Source organism: Epinephelus fuscoguttatus, linkage group LG2 (genome assembly GCF_011397635.1).
Source record: "Epinephelus fuscoguttatus linkage group LG2, E.fuscoguttatus.final_Chr_v1".
Classification (NCBI taxonomy): domain Eukaryota; kingdom Metazoa; phylum Chordata; class Actinopteri; order Perciformes; family Serranidae; genus Epinephelus; species Epinephelus fuscoguttatus.
Window position 1 is genome coordinate 11382755 of NC_064753.1, and position 20355 is coordinate 11403109.

The 20355-nt window shown below is 40.0% G+C and overlaps 1 protein-coding gene across 3 annotated transcripts in view; it reads right to left on the bottom strand.

Moving 5' to 3' along the window:
• The window catches only part of phkb (phosphorylase kinase, beta), a 145227-nt gene that overhangs the window by 65135 nt on the left and 59737 nt on the right, over positions 1-20355 (bottom strand). For all 3 annotated transcript variants that reach the window (XM_049592822.1, XM_049592814.1, XM_049592806.1), the window contains 4 exons: positions 13959-14016; positions 12097-12174; positions 8636-8794; positions 8155-8249 (listed from right to left, as the gene is read on the bottom strand). In XM_049592822.1, the coding sequence (XP_049448779.1) occupies positions 8155-8249; positions 8636-8794; positions 12097-12174; positions 13959-14016 (390 nt within the window). The remainder of the gene's footprint in view (positions 1-8154; positions 8250-8635; positions 8795-12096; positions 12175-13958; positions 14017-20355) is intronic.

Genomic DNA, 20355 nt, shown 5'->3' on the forward strand with positions numbered 1-20355 from the left:
CAGTCCCATAGCATGGCCAGCCCACTCTCACCAAAAAAAGGACCATATAGGCTGACTATGCAAGCAGCTTATTATAACCCATACCTAAGTTTATTGAGAGGCGGCACCCTCTAGTGGTGGTAGTAATTGTGACAGGAGCAGAGGAGAAAGTGATATGACATAGCATAAAAAGCAACAAAGTCCATGTCAAGTTGCACAAATAAGGAAGAAGCCCCTATAGAGGTGGGCGGGAAGAGTGCTAGATGAAACATACAAGCACAGGACTTTCACCCAGGAGACCTGTGTTTGCATCCCGAGGTCAACATTGCCTTCTTTTAATAACAGCATAGCCTAGTATGCTAGTATGACTAACATGCTAAGCTATCGAGCTATCTGATATGTTGTATGTGACGTACATTATGTTATGTGAGTGACAAAATTACTTATTTAATGCCAAACCACTTTTCTAAACCCAACCACATAGTTATGTTGTCTAAACCTAACCAGGTGGTTTTGGAGCTGAACAGCAGTAACATATGTAGTTTTGAGGTCAGTCATATATGTCGCTTTTGAAGTCAGTGGCAATTAACCAATTCTACTGTTTAGGTATGAGAGTGCATTGCATATGGTGGTTACCACTGATATAGGTATGACGTCATAGCGCCCATCCTCTGGTTCCCCCCGGTTAGCACTGTTAGCTGCTAGCTACCGGCTCAGTCACCTCCATGTTAAGAAGTGTGTCCAGACAACTCATACACTGCATTTTGCACAGATGTATATAAATGATGCATATATATGCAAAAAAAAACAAAAAAAACCCCAAAAACTCAATAATCAAATTTTAGAGAGAAAATAAAGATGGTAATTTTTATTTGAGGGGAAAACATTAAGACTACAGTCACAAACAACTCTTGTTGCAACTTATACTCAATGTAGTGGCATAACATACTGCTGTTTGAAATAGTTTTGAAAATGAATCTGTTGAAATGGAGTATTTTAGACATTTTTGTTGGATATGACTCAAACGTCATGCATTAACTATTAAAACAGGCTTTGCTGTTATTTGAGGAAGCGCACCCTCGCCAGCTCTTTTGAAAACCCCATTTCTCTACTGTATGAAAGAGCTGATGTCAAATAACCACGACCTTATAAAAGCTCATAGGTGGAACTGAACAGCGCAATATTGCAGGCTATTTACGGGTTTAATATTGCGGAGCATCTTATTGTCTCCAGCTGTGGAATGAATTGATGCAGGGACTTTAAGTGGCAGCATAACATTCGGAAGGAATGGAACTATGAATAATACACACGCACACAAACATAGAAGCATACTGCATAAGAGCGCACCCACACAAACCTCTCTCGCATACACTTAAAAGCAGAAAGAATGATATGCAAAGATGGACACATGCGCTCTCATAACACACGTTCTTTTTTCTTGGATACACAAAGTGGAAAGCAAATTACACACACACAAAAAGGAAGAAAGGGGCGCGTACAAATCAAGCTTTAACTGCATGTGAAAGCCCAGCATGCCCATGTGCCTTTCCTGCCCGCAGACCAAACACTGCACGTCAATGATGCAGAGGCAACAAGACAGCTGCTACACACACACACACACACACACAAACACACACACATCATTTCTTGCTTGAAACACAAAACTGTAAACTAAAAAAGTCAATATACCTCCTTCTGTTTGCGCTGTTCTCCCCTTTTCTTTCCTCTCATCTCACTAATTTTTTCTCTGCTCATCTCAAGCCTCTTTGCTGACACAACATGTAAGCTACATTAACCATCTAGCTGAGATAGAAAAGTTGTGAGTGAAAGAGAAACAGAGGTAAAAATAGAGATAACAAGAAGGAAGCAAAAAGACTCGGAGCCAGGGAGAGATGGTATAAAGTAATGAGAGAAAAAAGGACAGTGGTGAGAGAAGCAGCACAGGATAGCGGAAATAAAGAATTAAGTCTGCAATTTGTGTGACCATTTGACCCTGCAAGGTGCTCAGCTTAGCACCAGCCACATGAATCACATCTAATTTCTCTGGGCTGAGGGCAAGATGCAGGTACACTCTGAAAGAGAAAGTCTGTTGATGTACTGCATTCATGTCTTACAGGGAAATAAAATGTGCTTCACATCAGCTTTCAGGTGGTACTGGTAGAAAACTCGTATTAGTTGAAAAATTCTCAGATTCAGTGAATTCTAAAGACGGTGAATTCTAAAGGTGCAATAATGTCGCAACTGTGTGAGATGCAGTCAAAACACTTTAAAGCTGTTCAGGATCATAATGACGGTTAAGTTTGAGGAGCACCAGAAGAAGGAGGGTAGGAAGTAGAAAAGGGGCCATTCATTCTGTTTTAGTTTGGACTGGATATAAAAAGGCATTTTTTGGTGATACCAAAAAAAAACAAGAGTTGACCCTTGTTGGGAAAAAAAAAAAAAAAATCCTTTAAATGTTTTAATAATGTGGGTGTGCAGGAAGTTGTGACGAGGTTCACTTTGCAGCAGTGGATATTTTGGTGCCCCAGGCAAAGTCTAACTCAGAGGTTGTGCACCATTGTGCTATTGGGAGATGTAAACAGAAAGCATAATGTTGCCATTGAGATGAACTAGCTGCAGCCCAAGGATGCAAAATGAGAACTGGATTCCACACTCAAAGATGGCACCCACTCACCCAAATGAGTGAAAATTACTTGGTGAGTGTGTTCCAGGTTGCTTCTGTAATGTGCAGCCCACTGCTAAATTGGTGCCAGTAAATTGGTGGGTGTGAACCAGTTATGGTAGCATTTTTCCTTGATGCCCCCATGGGTGGGCTGGATTCATCATCTCTTTTCCGCCTACACAGTCTGTCCACGGGTGAAACTGAGCACACCCAGTTAGCCTTCACAGTTTGCATTAACTTCAGTCCCGAGTTGTCAGTTCTTCAATAACCACATTAACAAGCTGTTCAGACCCTAAATTACATTTCAAATGGCCATGAAAAGATACTGTCTCATCACTGTGACAGCAAACAACGGGGCTTTCGATACTTTCAGAGAAGAATCTGAAGCAAAACCATTCACTCACATTCGCATTTATTTGGACCGCATGTGGCTGAAAACATCAAACTAATGTGAAAGGCTTTTGTTGATGGGCTGCACACAGAGCGGTGCCTGCTACTATCAGAGGCCGGGCTCGCAGCAGCTGTCACGCTGCCTACAAATCCAGTTTCAACAAAGTGTTATTGTGATAAAAGTAATCTCAACAAAATATGCAGCCTACCTGAGGGGAGTCAAGCTTTGCTCACACTGCATACTAGTTTAGAAGTTGAATTCATAAAAGCAATGCTGCCAGCACAATGGAGCTGCATATATTTATCCTGCTTTCCTACAGAGAAATATCACACCGCATCTGCTGATACAAGAGAGATGATGCTAATATGCTGCTATTAACTATATATTTACTATGACTAAATCTAAATTGCTCTCTGTCTGATCCCAATTAACAATGTACACAATTTGCAATCTAAAATGCACAGGGCATATTTTGATAAATTCTTAATCTGCTTCTCAGCCCTTCAGCAACCCAAAAGATTTAGATCAGTGAGTACTATATGAGGGGTGCTTGTTCCCAGGGGACACTTCTGCAGTTGCCAGTGGTTATGTAGAAAGACTGTGGACTAGCTCAACTTAGTTGATCCAACAGAAATGATGCCAATATGTTATTAAAAAATATATTGATGCATTGAGTCTGCTACAATACCTGAACGCCACATGTTGCAAATTAGAGTGTGTAAAACCTATTTAACAAGAGAGCAGTGATGTTTAAATGGTTAGTTAAGAGTAATAAATTAACAGTTACAGTAGTTAAAAAAAACAAATACAGTTGGACTGGTTAGCTAAAAGTTAAATTTAGGCTAATGGGCAAAAAGTTGAAATTATTAGCTAAAATCTACAGATCCACAGTTGTAATAATTAGCTGAAAGTAATACATAAAAGGCTGAAATAGTTTGCGCAAGTATTGGCTGAACAGCTGGAACAGTAAAAGGATGGATAGAAAAATGGATAAGTGCTAGAAAATGGCTTAACGCAAGAGAAAATCAAGTAAGACATAGCTAAAAGCTAAAATAGGCTGTATTCGAAATCATATACTAACATAGCATTCATACTAAAGCTGCATTCACTCTGAGTGCCACTCTGGTAAATACTGGACTGTTGGTAAATTTGGAGCACTGCTGGAATCTAACATTTAGTTGCTCAGAACACCGCACTCTTGAGGCAGCAGAGTGTACTCTCTGCACTCATCCGCACTGCTCCATCTGGCGAGACAGAGCAATAGAGCACCACCCAGAGTGCAAATGTGATAATTTAACCGTTTGATAATTCATGTAGACGTAGAACACTGTTTCCTCAAACAACGGCACTCTTATTTAAGTGTACAGTGTCAGATTAGATTTACGAATGCACCCTAAGTATGATGTAACCGGCGAGAATGTAACCATTTAGATTCCCAATCAGTTTATCCAAATAACGCTTATTTGGAATTTTGTCTGTCGGTAATGACATTCAATTACATTCGTTCTTTTAATCGTCAGTATGCAGCATTCTCATTCCGAAGTTGCCAAACCATGATGTTTTTTTCTAATCCTAACCATGTGTGTTTGTTGCAGAATGAAATAAACATAAATACGCTGTGTTTTACAAGCATTGTAAGTTTTTGAAAAAGATTGCAGAAACTGTACCTTTCTTGTGTAAACAGAGGTGTATTTTGAAAAGACACGATGCATGCAACAGCTGTAAAGTGACATGGTGTCTCAGAACGTCAACAGCAGATGCACCAAGGATACCTGGCGCATAATATTTAGACCTGTCCAGTGCGTAAGCAGGGATGTGTGATGAGAATGTGATGGTATGTTAGTATGCCATTCCGAACACAGCCATGGATAAATGGTTGAAATAGTTAGCCACTGACACATGCAGCTTCTGTCACTAGTGGTAGAAGTACACAAACTACAAACAGACACTCACACTGACAGTTTAGTTGTATGAAAAAAAATATTGTAACATCCACTATTATATCCACTTTTATGTAATTTGATTATAACTATTAACTATAATATCCAGTTTAAAATCAATGCAAATGAACAGATGTGGAACATGTAGTAGGGTAGTATCAAAGGGTGCTGAAGTTTTATCTATCAGGGCTGTGGTACATCTGACAAAGAAAGGTTGGTAATCACTTATAGGACCATGATCACAAACAAACAGTAGCTCTGTGAGTAAAATGCCCCATAAACATTTATAGTTTCTCAATTTACATAGCAAGTGGTGCAAGACAGCTGTTACTTGACAGCTGCGTGGTGAAATGGAGATAAAATCACCTTTTCCTTGTCTAAATTTGAAATTCTAAAACCACCTTTTCACTTTAAGTCAGCACAGTGAAAGACAAAAAGAGAAATGTCTTTACAGAGTTGGTAAATGTCAAAACCTTTAAGTGAAAAACATCACGAGTCTAGCCTCGTATGAAATAGTATGAGTATTCTCTAGAGTTAGATAATGACATTTGTACCTCTTAAAGGCAAATGTTCATTTCTCTGGTTCTGTCTGTCTACACAGTTTTCCTACTGGTTGACATGCTCTTTTCTATGTCGGTGTGTTTTCCTCTGTCTTTGCTCTTCCTGTTGGTCTTTCTCCCTGCACCCTATTTGATTCAGTCTGGTGTTCATAACACCTGTCCGGACCTCCTCTCTTGTGCTCCTTGTTCCGGCACCATCTTATCAGCCGAGCTACAACAACAAAACTCAACGTACAGGAGCAGAATGGAACTTATCATTCCACACTGTACAGCAAAGAGAATGAACATCAGGCTGCTGTATACGTATCTCTACCCTTCATCTGTGTGATCCTCAGAGCTGCCGGCCGTCTCTGATATGGATTAAACCTCAGACATGATCGCCATTCAGAGAGGCGGTTCGTAGAGCAAATGGACTGGGTTTTATCCTTATCTGCAAGACTGGCCTTTGGCAAGGTGAGAAAGGATGGTTTCTGCTGTTTAGTGGATGAATTGTAATTAAAACTTTGCGCACATGAATAACATCACAAAGTCAGCACGACTGAGTAGTGGGAATTTTTTAGATGTGATATGGGAATGCCTGAGGTGGAGTTTGTGGGCGAGAAGAGCAGGAGTAAAGGTGGATTTACAGTTGTGCGTTGAGGAGTTACTGCATTGCTTTGAAGCCTACACACAAAGCTGCTGTAGTTATGCCATAGTTGACGTGTGCCTCCTCAAATATGTAACTACATATTTGGGATGCTGTAGCTACTGTGGCTACAGCAATAGATGAAACAGGTTGGGTTTTATCCTACAAGCCTCTGATGATTTCTGTGGCTGTCGATAGTGAAGACAACATTGAGGAAGTTTAAATACGGCTCAGTAATCTTGTCTTTTTCAGTAAAGCACATCTAGCAAAGTCATCTCCACTCCAATCCTTATGCTCGCCATGAAAGCCGCTCCATCACGGTGACTGAAAGGGGGCACAGTGGTATTTGCAGTAGTCTCCTGTTCAGTAATGAGATGAGGCAAAGTAGAAGTCACCTTGATGTTACTCCAGTTCAAGTACATGCAGTGCTTTATATCACACAGCGAATGAAAGAATGATACATTTGTCTAGTGTTGTGTGGGTGCTAGCAGTGGGTGACATCTGACACTGAACAATAAATCAAAACATCATTATTTATGGTTGGACTCTGTTAACACCTTGGATCCAGTATAAATCCAGCTCAACTAAGTCGACATATAACAAGAGTGTTATATTTCATATATATATTGGCGCTTGCCATTTATAGGAGTAACTAGTACTGCTGAACATTTTACTGTTACATCTGATGGAGGTGTTTTTTTTTTTTTTTGTCATAAATTAATTTACAAGGATTAACTCAAGTGAGGCTAAGTTAAAGAACGCTGAAAAAGCCTGATGAGAACAATGCAGCAATGTAGCTCTAAATCTGTTTGACACGTAAGTGAATGCAGATATTCAAATCAAGTACTACTATGGCAAGGGAAGAGGATTTTTGGAACAGCCGTAGCAAAGCTGGTAGACAGAGAACTAGGTGATACATATCAGCGCTGGTAAGATAGTCCTAATTGGTTAGCATAGTGTAAAAATGCAGGGCTGTTCTTTAGACTAAGGGTGTTTAGAAAAGAGCTGCAAAGGGTAGGTACATTTTCCACAGTTTAACTCTGAAATTTTGGAAAAATAAAACTTTTTACACAGTTCAACATAAAAAATAGACCTTTAAATGGTGAACCTGTTTTGGGGAAAATACACGTACAAAAGCAAAACGAGGTCTTATAGTATGCTTTGCAGTTTGGAGTTTGCAAAGTTTACTCCAGGTACTCTGGCTTCCTCCCACAGTCCAAAGACATGCAGGTTAATTGGTGACTCCAAATTGCCCGTAGGTGTGAATGGTTGTCTGTCTCTATGTGTCAGCCCTGCAATAGTCTGGCGAACTGTCCAGGGTGCCTCTCGCTCAGTGTCAGCAGGGATACCCCCCCACGCGACCCCCAACAGGATAAGCGGTTACAGAAAATGACTGAATGATGTTTAATATAACTTCAATACAATGTTAAATTTTTTAATTCTATTTAAAGGTGGTTACAATTATGCATTAAAAAAAAAATCTGAGTCAAATGAGGTGTCTCTGACTGATGATTCAAATCTCTGACTTTCAAGTTCCCACCTTGAAAAAGATTTTTGCATCAGTAGTTCTGAATACGAAAAAAAAACAACTGAAATTTCTTTTAATGTGTGTGAAGCATTCAAAAACTCAAATTTCAATCAGACAGGATTTAAAACTCCTTCCTCAGGCCTGTGATTATCCATTGCTGTTGTGAATGTACAACTTAAATGTTACTGTCCCTTATCTACACTTCTATGTTGTTCCTCCTGGATAGACCATATGAATTACAACCAAAGAGCATGTTTTAATAGTGCGGATACAGCTATTAATTTAAGTGCTTAAATGCCCTCATAAGTCATATCAACAAGGACAAGTACAGCTGAGTAGGGAGCACCTGAATCCAAAGCTGACTTGTATATATGAGCATTCAAGGTGATAAGTTGTGAAATAAGTGTTCAGTAAGAGACCAGATGAGAGCCAAGTGATGACATGCAATCACAGTCGCATTAGAGCTTACCTGATTGGAGTATCGCATGCTGACATTGCGCTGGTCCTGGCGGGGCACGTAGCGGTGGATGGGATCAATATCTTTAGGGCTGATCAGCTCATCCACTGGATTATGAGCATACACAGAAAGAACGAGAAAGACAGATACATTAACATGCATACAAAAAACACTCCCACACACGCAAGAAGACAAATGTAAAAAAAAAAAAAAAAAAAAAAAAAAATCAATTTCCCACCGTTTACACAAATACAGAAATGCACACACACACAATGGATGAGTCAAACTGCATCCTCTGATTCATGTCAGTGAAGAATTAAGCGTTATTTACAATCATTAGGTAATCATGAATAATAAAAAACAAAGAGAGTTTTTTTTTGTCATACTACATACACAGTTTTGCATTATTAATGAAGTTGACATTAAAATGAAGAGAATGAATGTGTGGGTTCAGAGCGTCATACCAAGCACACACAAACACACAGAGGCATACCCAGCAGCTTGGCGATGTTGTAAAGGGCTTGACCACACAGGAAGAACATCCCATCACGGCCAGAGTTGCTAGGGAAACGCTTCTGGCTTCCATGTTTGAGCTGCTCCCCCTCTACAAAGTCAGCTGGTACGTAGTAGTATTTGGGGATCACAGCGTGGCCTGGTATGAGAGAAGGGCAGTGAGAGGACTGTGTGTGTATGTGCATGTAGACAGTACTTTCTGTGGACACGTGTTATATATGTGCTTGAGCGAGCTCAATCTGCACTTCACTCCTGTAGTTATAGAAAACATACTTAAGTAACACTCTGGTGGAGATGCACACAACACAGTATGTAGCAATAATTTTGCACAGTGGTACAAAGAACGTGTTTTTAGACCAATTTTGTACTTAAGAGGAACATCTTTATGTTCAGTATGTACTGTACACACACACACGAGTCAACCATTAAAATGGGCTCTTCTCAGTTGCTGCATTTATGGCCCCAAACTGTTCATACCTTACAAAAATTACCTCTGACATTTTTCATTGAAAGCTTCAAAACGCTATGAAAAGCAACACAGATACTTATTATTACTAACCTGCATATATTTAAAAAGAAAAAAAAAAGAGTTTGTTCAGAAAAAAAAGAGTTCACACAGAAGTACAAGAAGGAACAGTACATTTTTGTACTAAAAGTGCATTTTCACAGATCTAATACAACAGGAACATAATGGGCGCCAGCTGCTAAACCACCATAGTGGAACAAAGTAGCTCCTGATTGCTGAGGGTAAAAATTGTGCCAATTCAGTCTGAATTTAAACGTACAGTCATTTAAGTCAGTGAAAGCAGCACAAGTATTAGTGCGCCTAGGTAGTGCAGTGGAAAAAAGTGTTCACCCACCAGTGCAGAGACATGAGTTCAACATTCTGGCTGAGGCGACTGGGAGTGTTTATGGGTGGGAAGCTGGTGAGGGATCATGCCCTTGTCACAACACTAACAACTCTTAGTGTTTGGTCTGTGCACACTGTCTCCTTTACTAAGTAAAACTAGCAGCAATATGGACTGCAGTGAGGGGGCAACTGGCCATTGCCTGTGAAAGCAACAGATTAAACAAGAGCACAACTACGGCCATGTTTATACCTTGCCTTAACATGTGTCCTGGGTGATCAGATCACAAGTAAACAGTGCTAAATAAATGTGCAAATGACCACCAAGACACATTGTGAACCAATCACTCAAACCACTTGCCGAGGTAGCCTGACCACATATCTTTGCAGTGTAAACACCAACACTTCCCATAGAATGTAAAAATAATGAACGTAGCTACTGTGACATCCCCAATTTGTTTGTGGACTGACATTTTGAAGCCTCAAGTTTGGCATTACGGTCTTCACCATCTTGGCTTTTTAGGAGCAAGAAGTGACCATATTTGGGCAAGAGGCTGGTGCTGTGAAGGAGCGAGGGGTGGATCTGACTAAGAAGCCGAGGACACTATCAGCAGACGGCCTGTCACTCAAAGCGGGCTGACCTTAATTATGCATAACTTTAGGCCCAGTAAAATGAAAACTGGTGAATTATATAAATTCTTTACTTCTGTACAGTCATCATGAAGGGGGAAATTAGCTATAGAGACCCAAACTGTTTTTAGTACCAGGCTGTATTTCTGCTGTAAAGTTGGGCCTTTTAACATGGGGGTTTATGGGGACTGACTGGCTTCTGGAGACAGCCTAAAGTGGTCATTAGAGGAACTGCAGTTTTTGGCACTTTAATGTTGGCTTTATTTTTTCAGCCCCAGATGTTGCCACTTAATTCGTCCTGATGTGTCTCCAACAAGGACTATGTCATCAGTGCAGGCCATGGTGGTTGTTTTGGTGCAAGCAATATTGCCCCTTTAACAACAACTTGGACGAAGTACTGCATGACTGTCAGTAATTTTGTCCTATGGAAGAAGGCTGTGCCAACACCAGCACTTACTGTATGTGACTACTGAGCATGCGAGGGAGCAAAGAGTATGGATGTTATAACTGTGTCAGGGGCTCTTTGACCTTCAAGAGTAAATGATGTAGGCAGCAATGAAATCTGAGCACAGTTGGTTAGCTGGAGACACATGATAGACACAGGTGTCAATGGCAATGTGTCTTTTGTGTTCGGATCACTGAAACCAATGTTAATACCAGGTGTCAACAGACTCTAAGAGTCTATAGCTACTTAATTGGCATTTAACACAGAGTACCCCATGGCTGATGGAAATGCCATCAGTTTTGCAAGTGTTTTGTTAGAAAACAAAGTATTAGACACATTGAAATTTGGACTTGATGGTGGCACCAGAGGAAAAGTGAAGGCATCACCAAAGATATTACAATTCACCCCTACAGTTGTTAATATATTTCACTCAAAGCTAGGGGAAAAACAAAATGAAATTGCTCACCCTTTAACACAGAGGTTGGCTGATATGAGCGTGATGTAAGGATGAGTAATGAAGTGAAATCAAATGATAATTCAGTCTATCAGGCTACATTTTGGTCACGTCACATGAACACTTATACCTGTGAAGGTTCAAATAGTAGGGATACAAAAAAAAGACCTGTGTGCCTGTATGTGAAACAGCTGCAATCGGTGTGCTCCAAAACAAATAATTCTCCTCCACATTTTCTTGAAAGTGTGTTTCAATATGAAACAAACCCTCTCCAAAGACAAAACACTGACTCAAAGGATGGCACAACAGTAGTAAATATTGCCCATTCACCACAGTACAGCAGCATGTCTCCCAGAGCTGCATCCTGCATGTGTGTGCATCATCAAAACAATGGGAGACCGTGACTCCCGTGAGGTCTGGTTAACCTGCAGCAGAACACACAATAGCAGCTTCTGACAGCAGCAAATACATCTGTGGATTAAGACTTTTCATGGACATTAATGGTGAACGAAAAAAAAAGTACACTTGAGTTATCCTTTAAAATCCAGCCAATTAACTTCAGGAGTTTTGTTAATCCATACATAACAAGTACAAAGGCACTGTGGAGACATGTGGAGCAAGCCAGCTCTGTCCCACATCATTATCCTTTCTACACTCCAATTATTCCTGTTCTATTATGATCGGACCAATAGGAACTCAAAGCTCTTGACATCCCTATCATTTGACTGTCTCCCCTCACAGCAATGGGTGCAGGTGAATATAGAAGCCCGGCTTGCTACTCATGAAGAAAGGCTGAGTTCACTTGAATGTAATGCCCCTGTGAGCCTTAGTCGCAGCATGTGGTGCATGAATATGGATGATGTGATTTAACAAGAGAAAGTTTTTCATAGCTAGAGGGAGAGAGAACAGAGGCAGAAGCTCCAATACCAACCATACTAATGTACCAAATCAGATAAATTTACACGTGTGTGTGAGAGTGTGATTGTGCATTTGTAATTTTCCTCCATCCACTGGTCACTGCATTTGTGTGTGTGTGTGTGTGTGTGTATTCACATGATTGCTCACCCTCATAAGACTGGAAGATAATGGGTTCAAGGAGGTCCTGGTATTCTTTGACCTGAGCTTTATTTCCTCTGAACACCCCTGCAACACAAACACGCAGACACAAATACACACACATGCACACACACACACGTTAATGATACTTATTCAAACTTTCGGATGAAACTTTTTGCAACACACACAACATCAGTTGCCTATTTAAACAGCAGACACAGAGCAGGATTAGCATTCCCATGGAAGCATGTTTATGGCCACCTGATGAATGTAAGTCCAATATTTCTCTCCACCAACTCCTGAGGGAAATATCTGGGGCTTTAGCTGCTAAATGATCCAATATGTTCACCAGTTACTTGCAACCTTCGTCTGTCTGCTGTTTGGTGCTGTGCAGGTAGTGTGCAGTGGATTTATCAGAGCTTTTTTTGGTGTAAAAAGCTGCATGTTGTGGCTGGAAACCTTGCCCATGAGAGCTGAAAGAGTGGACAAAAAGCTGCACGTTTGGGCGATTACACCACAACAATGGGCTAAAAGAGGCTAAAATGCTCAGTAAAGCTGAGGGGAACCGGAGAGTCGGGTGGGAATTATCTGTGGATTATTGCAGCTTTACACGAGTACTTCACCCCTAACGTGACCATTTGTATATCAATTACTCACCTCGTGATATGCTGAATTTGTGGAGAAAATTTGGAGAGCAAAGAATCAAAAGTCATAGGCGACCATGTTTAACAACAGAAAAACTATACCAAAACATCTGTTTACAAGCTTTTACAGAATTCGTGCAGTATAATCCAAGCCTCTGTCGTATGGTCAGTGCTTCCCAAACAGACAACTCTTTCCGACAGAGAACTGATCGGCAAGTAAAACTTACCTATGCTTTCTTTGAAGCCAGACTCCACTGGGAAAAAACTGTTATTTTAACTCGCTTATCAAAGGAGCTGCTGGTCTAACAGGAACAGTGATCAGTAGTTTGTTTGTGTTATTGTATGACTTTTGGTGAATCTGAACTAACCCTTTAAAAGACTAGTCACACAATGACACAAACAAACTAACTAAGTGAGGTAATGGTAGAGCAGCAGCTCAAGTGTTCAGCGAGGTAAAATTACTGTTTTTGTTAATGGAGTCTGGCTTTAGAGAGAGCAAAGATAAGTTTCACTTTTAATTGAGCTCCCCGTTGGATTACCCTGCATGAGCTGCGTGAGAAGTTGCACATTGATGTTTTGATATAATTTTGGTGTTGTTAAATGCGGTGCCCTTTACTTCAATTAACTAAAGTTTTCTCCATTTCGGAATCTTTGTTTCCTGGAGGCATGTAAGAAAAGTTTTCTTCACACATTCAGTGTAATACAGAGTGAGTAACTGATATACAAATGGGCATTTGGGGGCTGAAGTATTCCTTTAATGCCTTTGCGTGCTTTATAAATGAATGTATAAACTGAACTGATCTTTTAACCATTAGTTATAGCTGTTTGAAACAGTTTGAAAAACAATTTATGGATTTTTGAGTTGTTAAAAGATGGTCCCATAAAGACTGAGACATCTGAGATGGGACAACAGGCCATAAATCAGATTGTTTGTTTGTCCTACAAATGTCAGTGGGGTATAAAGCAGCATGAGGTGGATTAAATGATGCTTGAATTCACATTACGTGGAGAAACTACAGTATACTCCTTATTTTATGCCTGACCATTCCCTAAGGTTCACACACAAATTTCACACATCACATATTTTTGAAAAGTGTTTCTAAGTCCTCTAAAACCTGGCAAACACCAAAATGTAATTTCCTGTCAAATGCTTCAAGTCTGTCTTCTATCTTCCCAATGACCCACTTGAGGCATCATAACAGCAGCTATGGGTAGAACAAGGCTTACCGTCAATCATCATGTAGATGAAAAATATGGGAAACTCGCACTCGATTCCATCAAAAAGCTGGAGAGAGACAGAGAGAGGAGGAATTATTGCTTTTCCATTTCAGAAAGGGGAGAGAGGAGCATGGACTTTAAAGCAGCGGATGGCTGAACTTTAGTAGCGCTGAATATGGAACAGCACGGCACAGGGAAGGTATATAGAAGACGTGACATTGTGAATGAAAACTGACAGAACACAGAGGAATAATAATGCTCCCTTGCAAGGTCACTTTCTTTAATTCAAAGTTGTGCTGTTTGTTTTGAGGAGGACATTTCAAGGTCTGAGATGTCAGAAAGTTTACCACAAGGAGACAAATATGAAGTGAGTGAAATATGAGTGAGCTAAAAGTTGGATCAGTGGACTTTTCAACAGTTTGGCTTTGGGCCCACACTTCCACCACTTCAATTAAAAATTCTGTTGTTGCGAGACTTGAAAGTAGAAGATATGCAAACCATTTAATTGAATGTACACAAATCAAACACCTGGATTATTCCAAATGAACCAAGAGCTGTAGGCGTGAAGTCACATGGACTGACTCATTCATCAGACAGTTTCACTGATGTCAGCCTGCATCATTTGCGACAACACATGGACCCGTGTGGGGAAATCAAATTCTGGTGACTGACAGCAGTTCATGCTACTGCGCCTGATCTGTTTATCATCTCTAGTGTCACAAAGAACTAAACAAGGAAGAACTGGTTATGGGTATAATATGTCAAGACTCCAACTGGTCCTTGTATATCATAAATACTAACACACAGGTGGAAACAGGAGAAAATTATTTTGACGGTGAAATCAACACATTCTCACTCTCAACTCCTCACATACTGCCGCTTGATAAGCGGACTTCAAATCTAAATATTACGCGCTAGGTATCCTGGGTGCATCTGGTGTTGACGTTCTGGGACCCTGTGCTAATTTACGCCTGTTGCATGCAGTGTGTCTTTTCACAATACACTTCTGTTCTCACAAGAAATATACAGTTTCTGCTCATTACATGCAAACAGTCTTTTTCAAAAACTTGTAAAGCACAGTGTATTCACATTTATTTCATTCTGCAACAAATGCATGTGGTTAGGTTTGATGTCTGATGAAGGGCAGGAGCCCGAAACGTAACGTGAATAAATTTTCAAGGAGCAGCTTCTGGTGTGCGGACTTTATCTTTTATTTCATACTTACCTTTTGGTCCAGCACCCAGCATTAAGTTTTTTTGGGATGTGCGTGCTACCTTTACCTGTTATAGGTTTGAAAAAAACATCATGGTTTGGCTCTACATTCGTACAAGGAGTGAACACTGGCCTCCTGGGTGAAAGTCCGGTATTGTTGGACCTATCCACCACCCCTTCCGTCTGCCCTGTAGAGACTTTCCTGCTCTTTAAATTACATTGTTGTCTGGTGGCATATCAAACTGACACTCTCTGGTGGCTTTACTGACTGACGCTGCCAAACGGTGTATCATATTGCAGCAAAAGGATGCCTATTTTTCGTCAGTGTCTGATGCGATAATCAGTGACCAAGCTGCAGTATATGACAACTTCCAAATTAGAACAGGTTGGTAAAATTTATGGGAGTAGTTGCTATGTGATTGCTAGGTTTCACTAGGCTTTTTTTTATAAATAAGGAATGGCTTATATAGAGACAATAGGACACAAGTTAGATTTTATGACGGTTAAGAGTCTATTAATGCAAATCTTCCGTTAATCATTGTAACATACACATATTAGCATTTTCCCTGATGCATCAGAAAGTGCAAGAGGTTAAAGAAGGGGTGTGCTGTGCTTGTGTCCCACTTCATGTATTTTGGCAACATAGCAAACACAAAGCAACTCGAAGTAATAGTCATTTCTTGTTAGTTCTTGGTGAGCTCTTTGTGGCACGAGGTTCAGATAAGTAAATGCATATGAAGAGAGCAGTGCTTCAGCAACTGATCTGTCAGTATATACAAGTCTGTGGTACTCCAGTGGGGGTGTTGAACAATATTCTTCCAAAAGCTTACCCAATCAGGATGTCTTCAGCCCATTCAATGGCAGTTACCTGTTTTTTTTAGGTTTCACTTTCTTTAGAATTAGGCACCAAAACGAAGTGGGGACTTGAACTCTCATCTCCTGGGTGACTGTTCTATGTTTGACCCACCTACTCTATATGCAGAATTTCCCACAGATGTGAAAAAAGTACCCATGAAAGTCCTTTCTGGCATAAAGTTGCCTTTTTAACCTATATCTGTAATGCTCATCTCTGCTGATCAGAACCATTTAATGGCCTGATACTGCCAAATTGGCTGAAAAGATATTCCCTGTAAATGCTGCAAAATCTCCAATGGGCACTTGGTTGGGTTGGTGACTGTGACGACCAAAGCATATGATTTACATCATTTTCATTCTCATCAAACTACTCACTGACCCTTATATAGAAGCATGCGCATTTGCTATGTTTCTCCACTGATTTTAGTTTCAGGTTTTTGATTTAATTAAACCTCTCCCACATAAACACTTTTCAAGCTATGACTGACTGACTGATTGATTGACTGACTGATCAATATGAATGAGTAACTGATGAGTATATGCATGACTGTGTGACTGTCTGCTTGTTTTCAGTCAACAGAACTCAGAGAAATAAAAGCCAGCATGTGGCAGCATCTGGAGTGAATTTTCTGGAACAAACACTTGAATTGACATGAACACCATCATTTGTTGGATTATTCTCTGAATCTTACTCAGCCAGAAATCCTATTATACATCACACATCACATGTGTTTCGTGTCACACGTATACACAAACACAGAAAACCTTCATTTGGTTACAAGTCACATGTAGAGGGGACAGTCAAGTGAATCACAGTCTTATTAATTCCAGTAATTCAATCCCATCGTATTTGTGCTTGACTAAAGAGGATCAGCATGAACATACAGTAGGAATGTTAGCAGCTTTATATTTGCAGAATAACTCTTTTCTTAGTCACCACATTTGTATAAACACAACAAATCATCAAGGTCAACTTGAAAAAGAGATCAAACAAGCTGCAGATTTTAATCAGCCTCTCTGCAATTCATCATTACAAAAGGTGTGTCTGTCTGTCTGTCTGTCTGTCTGTCTGTCTGTGTGCATGCATGCCTGTGTGCCCATCTAACTATAAATGCCCATATTCCTCACAATCTTTGTCCCTCATCTTCTTCAATAATCTCCACACTGATGGAAGATAAAAGAGATTACATCCTAATGCAATGACAAATGACTGGTAGAGCTGGCAAACACAAATATATACGTGGGAGCTGCATTCACCATCACCAAGCAGATACTACAGCCTGTGTGCTTTAAAATGTGCTCCTTTAAATGGTTTATGTCTGCACCCTGTGATTAGTACGACAACACACGACAACATTTCAACACATACAAAAACATTTTACAACATTTTGTGAAATGTTGTTTTGTTTTCTGAAATGTTGTGTTTTGTGATTTTTTTATAGTTCTTTTGAGAAATGGTGTTTTGTTTTGACCCTTCAGGGCCACTGTAAATTAGGTACACATGGCTTAAAACTGTGTGTTTCCGCAGAGATGATACACTAAGACACCCTACAGAGGCAAAACACATTTATTTTTGGTAAAACTTCAGTCACAACCTGTTCCTGACTTTCTAACACCTGTTTTACTATATAAAAAAAAAATAAAATAAAATGTTATAAAAATGTGTAATTTATGTAAAAACAGATTTCTAAATTTGTAGTAACCACAAAACAGGCATAAAACAAAGTGAAAATGGAGTATCTGCACTTTGGCTGTAGTTCCTGCATTGTGGCTATGTATTACTGTGTGCTGTAGGACTCGTGACCGCCATTACTGCACTCTCTGCCATAGAAAGACAGCTAACTCGACAGCTAAAGTAAGCAGGCTATGTCAAGTAAAAGCTAGCTTGTGAGAAAGCCGCAGCTAGCCATAGCTAAAACTAAAGTCAAGTGTAATAAGCCTATTGATTTTCCCCTTATGTGTAAAAATATTCATTTTGATGAACTGACATTATGGTTATTCAGTTTGTTATTCCACATGATTAAATAAGGCAGCAGCTTAATTAATGCACGATGGAGAAACAAAACGGCTAAAGCTGTGCTAAAGGTAGCTAGCTTTGCAGAGTTCAGTACTTGCCATCCTGTTTTGTGACAAGTTAATTTCACGAGAGTTGATGTGGTCAAGCTACCTTTAAATCACATATCAAGATGTATTAAATTAATGTACCATATTGATTTTGTTTTAAATATTAATAGCACTTCGGCAGATAGAAATGCTTGATTCCTTTAAGTTACAGACTGTAAATAAAAAGTTAATTTTCTTAAGTAAAATGGATAAGAAAGCTGAGAGAACACATTTTGTTGGCTCTGTAAAGATCATCCAAAGGCAGAGTGCAGTATCTGCATATTTTAAGTACTGTGTGTGTCCAGTGGCAATGATTTTTTTTTGGAGTAAAATAATTTGCCTGAAAAGGCATTAAACAGTTTTACAGTTTGCCTCAACTTCACTGCTTCTCCAATTACTGCCTTAGTAGGGCAGAACAGATAGCTATCAGGGGGTGAGAGAGGGATGAGAGAGAAAAATGAGAAGATACAAAGGTGCGTAAAGAGATACAGAAGCAGAGGAGTGTTTATTTAGAGGGAGGGGGGAGTGAGAAAGGGAGAGCTAAGGCAGTCACCCAGTGAGGCCTGTGCTTTTTGGCCCGTTGAGGCTGTAAACAGGCAGGGATCCCTGGTGTTTTGTGCTTGAGCAGCTCGACTGATTGGTAAAACTGTCTATCACACAGGCTGCTGCTCTCTGTCAATGGTAAACAGACAGAGAGCACAGACGTCTGCCCTGCTGTGAATTCTCTCTTAAACAACCAACAACAACTTCACTCCGTGTCTTCTGCGGGGAGACCTGGTCTACCTGTGACTTCTTCTTCTTCACCAGACAGAGCTCATACTGTGTCAAACACTCGCTCGGCATTTCATTTCTCTGTGTACGCGCATCACTCAAAGGAGGTAAGATTGTACTTTTTTTTGCTATGTGCTATGTTTGTAATGTTGTTACACCTCTAAAACTGGCAGTGGCATTTCTAACGTTTTAAAAAATCTGTTTGTTTCAATATTTATTACTGGAAAATGGTAATCTTGTGTTAATATTTACTGCATTGTTTCATGTTACCACCTGGCACAGTTTCCCCTTATATGACTGGATTACTTGCAGTATTTGCTGATGTAGCAGCAAATATATTACTGTTGGTAGACAGAAGGCAAATAGCAGCAGGAGCGATCAGGAGTTTAAGTTTTGAAACTTAACTGGCATCAACGTCCACAATAAATCTGCCTGCCTGCTGGTAAAACTGAGGGCGGGATGGGGCCTGAAGGAACCGAGGCATTAAATACTGTTTGCTAATTCTTAGCCTTAGAGTTTTTGTACCGTATTAGCTGCAGGATTAAAGAAAGCTAATTTCAAAGCATTCTAAGTGGTTGAGAGTTGGTGCCCCACGAGTGCCCTCTGTGACAGATCAAGCAAGCACTTCCACTGTCTATGCCTTTTTGGTTCTGTTTTCACCACCAAGGATCCACCTTTCTGCAAATAAAAGAATAGCAAAAAAAAAAAAAAAAAGCAATCTAATTTTGTAGAGGGGATACTGTTTCAAACATTTTTAGGGCCACATAGCAGCTGTGAGAGCTATGGGTCTATGAATCTGTCGAGTCCTGCTGAGGTACATTAAAAAACAGGTCACTTACTGCCTGCAACAGCCAAACTACATTTTATGATTATAGCTTTTTGAGAAACAAATACATATTTCAAGCAATGTCTTTTGTAAATAATTATATGGCAGTATTTTCTCTGCCAAGTAAAAATGTCACCTGGTGATTGTATTTCAAAATGACAAAATATAGATGCCAGCAATATTTTGGGCTATCTGGAAACAGCACAACAAGCTGAAAACAAAACACTGACATATCACAAAGTAGATATGGCAAATACAAGCTGCCTATTTACATATTAAGTGGATATTAGGGCTCAGTATTGGTACTTACTACCTTCAGGTATCAGCCAGAATAACCCACTACCAAGTAGCATCAACACTTCTCCTGTCAAACATACCTGCATTTTTTAAAAATTATTATTATCATTAAGGTTTAAAATACCTGCCTTAACCTTGACCATGAAATCCCTTACTGGCGGAAAGCCCTGAAGGCAAGCTTCTCCAGACAGCATTACTGACCCACTACCACAGTAGCTACAACCCATACAGACTGTGGTGTGGTAAAGTCAAGTGTAGTGTATTTGACGCAGCTGGCAGTTCAGTGTGCCCAGATGCCAGAAAAATGTGAAAAAGTAGAGCTATACTTCATGCCAGTGGTGC